Source organism: Protomyctophum parallelum (assembly GCF_964188405.1).
Source record: "Protomyctophum parallelum genome assembly, chromosome: 1".
Taxonomy (NCBI): Eukaryota; Metazoa; Chordata; class Actinopteri; order Myctophiformes; family Myctophidae; genus Protomyctophum; species Protomyctophum parallelum.
The window spans coordinates 72,061,819-72,072,313 of record NC_139697.1 but is presented as its reverse complement, the minus strand read 5'-3'; the positions used below and the strand labels follow the sequence as shown (position 1 = coordinate 72,072,313).

Genomic DNA, 10,495 nt, shown 5'->3' with positions numbered 1-10,495 from the left:
ATTGTCTGTGTGTGGCATCACATGGCTGATGTAAATGTCTCCTGTTTGTTAACAACCTGTAGTCGTATGTTTCCTCCCATTATTTTGCCCTGTTGGACAATATGTTGCAATGTCTCTTTAAAATACTCCAGTGGTGTTGTGCCCTGTGCTCGGGGCATAGTGGGGGAGGGAGGATGTTGACGGTAAGACCGGCCCTGGTTGGCTGGGCCATCCTGAGGGCAGTGACATCACAAGGAGGAGAGGCTCCACGGTATAAAATAACATCTCCTTTTATGGAATGAGGCGGACCATTCCATTTTTAGTGAGAGGTGATATCGGTTCATCCCGGTCTCTCCCCCCCACCCTCCCCTGTGTAAGCAGCGAGCTGGGGTTTCTCTTTTCCTGAAGACGCTCTCTTTACTGAAGCCTTGTAGAACCCAATTAATCATGAACTCATGAAGTTGTTGGTTGACAGGGAGTTGGTTTAACTTTCTCAGCTGTCCTTTCTTTGTTTTAAAGTTAAATATGCAAGTACTGTAGCAGCCAGATAAAACGTTTGTCATAAAATAATGAGCCGTCATCCTTTTCCTGCTGCAGTGCAGCGCGTTTGTGTTTTGGTCCATCACGCCTTTTGCATAATGAAGGGATGGATGAATTTGCATCCTTGATTAAACAATGAAAGAACATTACTATTTGATTGGGGAACCACATTCAGCCCAGCTTTTTATTATCTTGAAAAAACTACAGGAGCCGGTGAGATTGTGTCACCTGCGCTCCTATTGAAGAGATAAGAACAAGCCAATTTGTTTTCTCTCATCTCTTCATTCAGTCACACTTTTTGCACGTTCAGCCTCACTCTTTTCACCTAGGCTTTACCCCCCACGTACTTATCATCACGCATTCACTCAAATGGAAACAAAAGACTCTGGCTCCTCTGACTTCACCTATTGTACCCCTCCCTGCCTGCAGCAGCCCCCCCCCCCAACACACACACACACACACACACACACACACACACACACACACACACACACACACACACACACACACACACACACCACCCTCTCTCTGTTTGCTGACTTGGTATCTCCCAGAACAAGCAGGCACCTCCCCTTTCTAAGTCAGATTTGTCTCCACTCCAAGGAAATTACACTGTGCCGTCGAAATAGAGTAAAGAAACTGTACTTTTGGAGCTTGGAACTGTAAATCGGCAGCTAGAACAGGGACGGTCTGTTACTGGAGAAGGAGGTTGAGACGCAAAAGCGAGCTGACACAACAGACCATGACGAGAACACTTCCCCGACAGCTACTCTGACCCCCCCCCCCCCCCCCCCCTTCCAATGTTTCACTGGTTGGGGCCATGGCCTCTCAGTCAGGGTAAGAAATGCACAACTAGTTGAGTGCTTCACTTATTTCTCTTTAGCTGTCTCTCCTCCTGTGTGGTGGTTAGTGGTCGACTTAAAAAAAGAAAGAAAAAAGAACAGTGACCAGGCTTTTGCTAACCTAAGTTGTTGTGGGGGGAGGGGGTTTAGATATGCCTGTTGACTTGAAACACTGCCCTGTATTCATGGTGCCAAGATAACCATCAGTTCAGTCTTCCTTCTTTTTGTTCTTTTCCGCTTGGGCTGAAGACGTGGCTTGTTTGTGTTTTTAATTTGTATATATTGTGTGAGCTATAAAGCAGAGACGTTAGCAGATTAGCATAGCTACAGGCAGCGCTGTACTGCCTTTTCAAACTCCACAGACTTTGACCTTTTCCCCCTCCCTGCTAGACTGTAGTGGGAATCATTACTGTAAAACTAAGCAGGGCCTGAAACACACTGACAGCAATGAGTATCATAACATTACTGAATTAGTCTTGTGAAAAGTTGCTAAAGTGAAGACATGGAGGAGGTAAGAGCTGCTTTGGCTAAACATGGCTGGAGTCTGTGTTGGATGGGCTTTGGGGCCTAAAAGAAGCCAAACAGATTGTTTACCAGTTCTGCCTATGCTATTGATTTACCTAATGACTGGTAATGGCTGTTTTGCCAGTTGCCTACTGTTTTTTTATATTTGCATTGTACAAGTGACAATACTGTACTCGTACCTCATTTGAATGAAAGCCATTAGTTCTAGCTCCATGCTATTTGAGGTTGATGACATTACTTAGTAAAAATAACATTAGTCAGGCACAGGACGTTTGATTGGATTAACATTTGTTTTTTATTACTTAGCCTTGCATTCATCTTGTTTCTCAAAATGACTGATTCTGAGTTGGTCAAAGGCCAGATCCTCGATGCCTTCTTAGACCAGTGGTTTTCAACCAGTGGTCCGTGGACCCCCAGTGGTCCTTGAGGGGGTCCCCAGTTAAATGATGGAGAGTTGGTAAACAAATGGACCCTTATAGATCTTTCACTCTTTAAACCTTACGGGTGCATCTCGTTTCATTTTATACTCTTAAGAGTTAAATTATTGTTAAACATGTGCATCTGAGTTAATTCACAAGTCAAGTCTACACAATTAGAATGTAGAATAATTGTTATTTTGATCAACGTTTGCCTGTTATCTCTCCTAATGGTACCAACATCAATACAATTGTGGACAATCTCATCCAACAACAACAAAATATTCTTTAGTTATGGGTCTGAGGCTAATTCTCATCAAATGGTGGTCCGTGGCTCAAATGCAGAATAAATAATGGGCCTTGATTTGAAAACCACAGCCTTTAGAGTAGACCTCTTATGACAGCACAGACGGTCAGCTGTCGGCCAGTTTGAAAGTGTCGGGAGCTTGTCGGCAGGAGACTCCTGACGACAAGCTCCCGTGGCTTGCCGCCCATATCGCCTTCCCCACACGTCGGAACCCGTTGATGAAGAACCGAGCATGTTCGGTCAGTTGCCGATCCTCGGGAGACGACACTATCCATGTTGTAGTGATGAGGGGGTAAATTACCCCATTCTGCTCGTCATATTTCAGGACTGACTACTGGTGTAGTGTGAACTACTACCATATTCTCAATCTCAACTCTCGATTCCTATACCAATCGATCAACTCCAAAGCAAATCTAGCTAAATAAATGCTACCAGTATGTGTGTGGGTTTTATTTTTTTGCGGGATGCAGAGGCGCTCCGGCGTTGCCAGATTCTGTGAGTGAAACAAGCGACCAGGTCTATGAAAACAAGCCCAAAAGAAGCAACCAGTTTCACCACTTGAGCCCTATATTGCTATTTCATCAGCTATTTTCAAAAATAATCGTGAAAGCAAGCCCAAATAAGCAACTACACTTCAGAAATAACTACGCCCAAACTAATGTGCAACTATGAATATTAAGCTATGTTACAAGAAAACTAGCTCAAAGTCGCTTTCTTTTTTATTGTTGATTTGGTTATACCCAGTCCAGACTAACATCTGAGACTAACATCTGTCTCCGAAATAAATCAGGAAAAGTGATTCTGACTTTGATCAAGTACTATGTGCTAACACCATATGCTGAAGTTCCAGTTAAATCAACTGTGTGGTTTCAATGGAACCTCACCTTGCTGAGTTTCCCTGAAACCACAGTTGGAGCAGATGGAAAGCTCTCATCTGACAGCCGTTGTGTCAAGGAGTAACCTCTTGTTCTGCAGTGCAGCTCATTTAAAGTGGAATGAAAGGACGGGAGGAGTGTTTTTACAAAGGAGTGCATTTGATGGTTCAAGGCGCTAACAGCCACCTTTGACATCTACAGTCCCACTCGGGCATGGGGGCTCCTACTAATAGGCTTGTTTGCATCAACAAACACTACAAGAGTAATTAAACCCCTACTGCTTTGTCATCATGCAGGTTCCCATTGTTCGTCTAGATAGAATAATTACGCTTGAGAGCTGTTTCCAGGGCTGCAGAGCGTAGACCAATTTTAATTAGCATCATTTCAAACGAACCCGGATCGCTAAATGATGTGTTATTTGCCAGGGCTGTCCCATCATAATTAATCAGGTGCTTTGGTCTTACTCTGCCATGGCTGTTTTTATGCTAGTATTTCATGCTATTTTTCTACACCTACATCTCTTGTAAACTATATATAACCCTTTAATTCTGCTTTCAGTAGCCAGTAACTGTCATGAAAGCACCACCAACCTGAAAAGGCTGGTGTCTCTGCATGGCGATTAAATTAGTCGTAACGTCCCTGTTGGTCGACTAAGAATGCATTTATTCGAGGTCGATTCCAGTGGGAACTGTCAAAGTGGTGGATAGAGAGGGAGAAATTACTAGTCACCCCCAACGTTACTAGCATGTGCCTGTTTATTACTCACCCTGCTTGTTAACACTCTTAATCCGCCGCCATTAAGTAATGGCGTACTGCCAGGGTTTTATCGTGCGTTACTTTGAAGAGCCAAATATCCGTAATTGCATGTTACAGTGACAAACTGCTGTGTGTGTGGTGTTACATGTTACAGTGACAAACTGCTGTGTGTGTGTGTGTGTGTGTGGTGTCTTGACCGGTCGTTGTTCTCTCGGTCGGTGGTGGAAAAACCCGACCGCGAGTATCACAGTGCCTGCTACAGGCCGCTGAAAACGCTTGTTTGGGCCAGAGAAACGGACCCTCAATGTCGTTTCTGAGATACAGGGCTTTGAATGCAGGGCTTAGAATGGAAGTGGATGCGTGTGCATTTTCAAAATGGCCGCGGCCACTGTCCTACTGGATCTTGTTGTGTTAGAGATCGGTGGCTAACGATACAATCGGATCAAAACATGGATTAAAGAAAGTAAACCCTGAAACACGAGAGTCTCGTGTTTTGCGGGCTAGGTTACTAATTTAACCCTTAAGTAGAAAGCTTGTCAGTAGTAGGCAAATCTTGGTTAGCTGAGGTGAGGTGCGGCGCGGTGGCCTTTTAACTGTTTTCTTTTTCCCTTAATTCTTTCTCTGGTCACTGATCCTTTATTTTATTATACTTAAAAGTTATACGCTACTCTGCAAGGTCCAATATGAGAACCTCCAGAGTCCAGAGATATGTATGCTGCTGCTGCTGATAAACGTTTTTTGTCAAAAAATTGTCACCTCCCCTGTTAAGATAATACAGTATATCACATAAACCTTTATTGATAAGATGTCATAGTAGCAGTATCTATCGCCATTTAATATTGTATGTATTAATATAATATTTGTACAAAATAATAGGGGTAGCTGGATATATGCACAGCCTATTAACAGTTGTGTGTGTGTGTGTGTGTGTGTGTGTGTGTATGTGTGTGTGTGTGTGTGTGTGTGTGTGTGTGTGTGTGTGTGTATATTTATAATATATTTATTTACAATAAACAGATGCAGATAACAGATACAATAAACAGGTGCGTAGCCTATCAACAGTAATTATGGAAATGTATGATTTTATATATATATATATATAATATATATAGATAGCACTACTGACCTTCAACAGTGACTATCTGGATTAATATAACACAGTCTATCAACAGACTATGAGTACAGTCTCTCGACAGTTATCTTGTCTTAGAATGGAGTTAATGGTGGGTCCCAGCTGCCTCACAGGCAGCGGTTATGGCCTCGGTGGCTTCCTGGGGTTTGGCTTTAATGGAGTCCTGCTATAGGATTCAAGCATCACGTCTGTTCCTCAAGGAATGACTCATAGCTGGGGATTGTTGTTGATGTAAAACAGACCATGGGCTAGCCATTGAGAAATGTCTATTTACACTTTGATACGCGTACAGATAGCCAGGCTCAAATTGAAAAGAACTTAGAAACGGTGTGCTTTCTGTGATAGCATTATTTAACTTGGTGAACCAATGTATTCTTGAAAGAAGTTACACACTTACAACATTATAGGCAGATCTGATTGACACACTGGGTACATAACACACCGTTGAGTTGTGCAAGCCAAATCCTTGCCCTGCACATGCTCCGCAGTTTGAGAATGCAGCAAGTCTAGTTTGTCGTTTGTGTCGTTTACAGGCATGTGTTTTTGTTTTGTTTTCTTTGTCTCGAGCCGGGGAAAGACGTACATGTACACGTATACACGTGAGTGAGGAGTTATTTAAAATGAAGGAGGCGGTCGGGTAGGTGCTGCATAATCATACTCTGTCAACAGTCTTTAAATCATTGTTGGACTTTTTTCAGTGCCGGAGGCCTACAAGGCCTAACTGTGAGGCGTCAGGCTGGAGTTCAGTAGGTGATTTTTTCCCCCCTCTTCTTATGTAACTAGCTTCTCCCTGTCTGTTACAATCAAGGACCTCAAGTCCACTCCTTTCATTACTCAAAACAGACAATTTTAACATAGGTGTACTTAGTACTTTTGCAGTTTTTCAAGTGGTTAACTGCATAAGGTTTTTCTTGGAATGTGTCCCATTACTGTCATGACGGTAACAGACTGGTATATTTCCAGTCTGGAAGTAGTACTGGCAGCGTTTAGTCACATGTGACATTGTGTTCTCCATGGGTCGTGAAAATCCACACAGCCCTGCCTGTAACAACAACTAGTGAGAAGAAAGCCATGAATAATGGACATGTTTTTAGTTTTCTGATTGGCCACACAGACAACGAAGGCTTGCTCTGTTTTTTTTTCTTCACACACCTGCAGGTATACCCCTAATTTGTGGTTACATTCTATGATTTGATTGCAGTAGATTTATTAACCACTTTCACCCATTTGCAAAAGAATTGTGATCCAACGGCTCATAACGCATTGCGTGCAACGAATAGAAAAATTGTATGTAGACAAGCCTGGTTTAGTCTACTTTGTCCACAGGTTGTCACTAGGATTCCTCCAGTACAGGTTATGTACAGAGTCTCTGTAAATTATGTTAACGGTCCTGTCAGTAACTGTGACACTTAGCCCTTTGTACCTGAACAATCTTACATAAACAGCCACAGCTGTTTGAGAAAAGTTGTTTTTTAATACTCCTTAGAAACTAGACACCCAACCTTTTTAATGTAGCACCATAAACTGCTGTGATACACGTCGGTCTACCGTTGGAAAACTGGGACATTGCATCAGGAATGGAAACACAAAGCTATTTTTCATTAGGCCTACTTGGAAGCCACACAGCCTGAGGGCTCATTTAATCTATTTCAGATGTCATTTGGTTCAGTTTTGATGGCCGAATGAGTCATCACGGTGTATTCTGCCAATTCACAATTCATTCAGTGTGAATTGTGAACCGCAATTACTTTAGCCTCCCTGTTATTTCCACCTGTAGGATAAAAAGCATTGTGTATGGTGCCTGGTGGCTCATTTGAGCAAAGACTCGCTCTTAATGACAGTAAGACATGTCTCAGTGTGCTCAGTCATTTTTGAGTGGTGCAACCACTCCCTTACGGAGCTGTGTGTGTGTGTGTGTGTGTGTGTGTGTGTGTGTGTGTGTGTGTGTGTGTGTGTGTGTGTGTGTGTGTGTGTGTGTGTGTGTGTGTGTGTGTGTGTGTGTGTGTGGGTGTGTGGGTGTGTGTGTGTGTGTGGGTGTGGGTGTGGGTGTGTTTGGGTGGCTGGGTGGGTGCCTGCCGGGCTGGGTATGAGCACAAAAACAGCATGTTTGTTTGTCACCACCTGTGCGCAACCTAACACACACACAAACACACACGCACATATTAACTGTATATATGATGATTTCGGGTGTGCCAGTACAGTACAGTGACAGTACAGTACAGTAGAGGGTACAGTAGGGCACACGGTAACTCTGTCATTTCTCAACCGCTTCGGACGCAGGGCGGCACGCCGGAACCGGCCCGGCGCCCTGTGCGTGTTCCTGGGGGTCTGGAACCAACGTCTTGTCTTGCATGTCTCTGTCTCTGCACTCTCCTGTCTGAACTGAAGTTTGTAAATGCCAAGGAGAAAGAAAAAGAAGGGAGGGAAGCAGTTTTCTGTATTATTTCTTATTTCCCCCTGTGTTGACTCACGCTTGTGTTTCTTCGTTGTTAGCAACATGAACCGTGAGGACCGGAATGTGCTCCGAATGAAAGAACGAGAGAGGCGAAATCAAGAAATCCAGCAAGGTGGTGGAGAGGCCTTTCCAGCAAACTCACCTCTCTTTCCTGAACCCTACAAAGTTGTAAGTTCACGTTTTGTTTTGTTTTGTTTTGTTTTTATAACGTGGGTGTTCTGAGAAACGATCACAACTTACTGGCTGGATCCTAGTTACTGGTCAATGTAACATGAAGACTTGTAACGCTTAACCTCATGAACCCTAGTGTCCCTATTCTGGGCTTGTCATAATATAGATAGATGAACGTTCTGCGCAAATATAGGCAGACATTCATCTGTAAAAAATAGCAGATGAACAAGCTCACAACACATTGTGACGTGTTGTGTGAGCTTGTACTGTAGATTGGCTATTTTCCCTATTTGACGTACAATGAAGTATATAGCCGTGGTTTTGTTTTGATGGTAAGTCAATCACTCCTGAAGCCAAGGAAGCGTTTGCTTGTGTGTGATTGAGAGTAATGACTGGAAGAGGTCAACACGTCGTAGACCTTTGTTTCTGTGTGAGTTTGTGTCCTTGGTGTTTTTGGCATGACCCCCCCCCCCCCCCACAATCATAGACCCATGTCACACTCTCACCTTTTTTTAAACACATGTCAGCAGAAGCAGTTTGTGGATCTCCACTGTGTTGCCACTTTAGTATTTGTTGAGTTAAACCGCTGCCAGAGAGGAATGCATAACCACAACCGTCAATAGAAGCAGCACCTCTCTCTCTCTGAGTCTCCCCCCCCCCCTCTCTCTCTCTCTCTCTCTCTCAACCTCTCTTTTCTTTGTTTTTGAGGGGCGCTATCCCCTCCTATACACAGGTTTAATCTTTGTCTTTAGTTCAAAGTTTGTTTAGTAAACGCATTGACAATGAAGGGAAAATGTACGTCATAATGTGTCGTTTACGTCATATTGTCTCTTTATTGTTAATGGTGTTTAATGTTTGTGTTGGCACTGTTTGTTTTACATCACCATTACATCACCTAATCAACATGAGTTAGACTTAGACTAGACTAGAATATATTAGCGCCCCTCATTTCACATGGGTGTGATTTTTCATTTCTTGATTGCCGTATTGCTGTCTATTGAGACCTCAAGATGACAAAAATGTGTGTATTAATAAGAGATTATGATTGTTTATAGTCATGACAATCGTTTCCACAGTAAAAGTTGAGTGATTTAGATCAGCCATGCAGTAGCCTACTTCATGTGATGCATAGCCAAGAAAACGAAACAAAAACCTGTCACAAAAGAGGAACTGAAAAAACATGGACAAACTGCAATTTCTATCTCGATATTCAGGGAAAATATCACAGTATAATCTTCTGGCAATATTATTGTACATTTTATGTTTCCAGAGGAAAGATTCTTTTACTGAACTGTGTGGACTTTGTGCCACCTTGGTAGTCATTGGTAAAAGATTGTTTCTGGGTTGTTGTATCGCCCTGCCCTTCTTTTACACATATTGTTTTAGCCACATCCTATTTCTCAGAATTAAGTGAGTAATGCTAATGCTAGTATTGACTCACCGCTCCTTACTATGGCCTTAGGGTAAAGCAGGCCGTCACTGTTCCGTGCTGACGATAAATCCAGAACAAACTGGTGCTATGCAGTTTATAAGACATTCGTTTGACTTGACATGACCCATGCAGCCCTGCTCACTTGCCGTCATCCTGCATTCGTGTCCGCCGTACAGTAAATAAAGGAAGAAAACATGCCGGCCTCTCTCGCTCTCTCTCTCCCCCCTCATTGTCCACCGTGCCTCCCTCGCTTGCCAGAACCCCCCTCCAGAATCATTGTAATTGTAAAAGAGGATTTTCAGTCCTCCATAGTGGTCTAATCTTTGCCGCTAACCAGATTTGAGTAGAGGTAAGTGCCTGCTCTCCTTCAGCCAGAGCCAGCCATCAAAGAGGCGGCACAGAATGTGTCCTGACAGGTTGGGAATGGCAAGGGATCAGAGGTGAGTGTAGAGTGCAGGCCTCGTGTGTTTCTGTGTGTTTAGCCCACAACAAAGTCAAAGGTAAGACATGGACTTTGAAGAGGGAGACGTCCACAGAAAGGCTACAAAACGTGCCGACCATTGCAAAATTCAGGACATTAATGGATGAACTACAATGCCGGACTGCACAATTCGGTATTGTTAGGCACGCCAATTGGTGGTGTTAAGCATAATAATATAAGGCACACCACTGTGCCATGGGCTTCAACGTATTTGAGCTGGTTTAAAAAAAATCACACCAGTGTGAACCGAGTGGTGCAACTCCCGTCTATTGGTTCTCTGTATCATTCCAATTTGTATCGTCCAATTTCTTCTCTGTATCGTTCCAATTTCTTCTCTGTATCTCTGGTGCCCCCTACTAGTATAAATATGTAACATACTCGTGCTCACTTATACATACATACAGGTACACACACACACACACACACACACAGGTACACGGAAGTCTTCTCTGTATCTCTGGTGCCCCCTACTGGTATAAATATGTAACATACTCGTGCTCACTTATACATACATACATACAGGTACACATACAGGTACACACACAGGTACACGGACGTTGCTGGATGTAGGAGTGGTTGCACCA

General features: G+C 43.3%; 1 protein-coding gene across 1 annotated transcript in view; it reads left to right on the top strand.

Annotated features, from left to right (window-relative positions):
• Window positions 1–1,149: 1,149 nt before the first annotated feature.
• Window positions 1,150–10,495, top strand: part of aff4 (AF4/FMR2 family, member 4) — a 33,205-nt gene continuing 23,859 nt past the window's right edge. Inside the window, exons 1-2 of the mRNA XM_083774594.1 lie at window positions 1,150–1,356; window positions 7,866–7,995. Of these exons, the coding sequence (XP_083630720.1) occupies window positions 1,340–1,356; window positions 7,866–7,995 (147 nt within the window). The 5' untranslated portion in view covers window positions 1,150–1,339. The remainder of the gene's footprint in view (window positions 1,357–7,865; window positions 7,996–10,495) is intronic.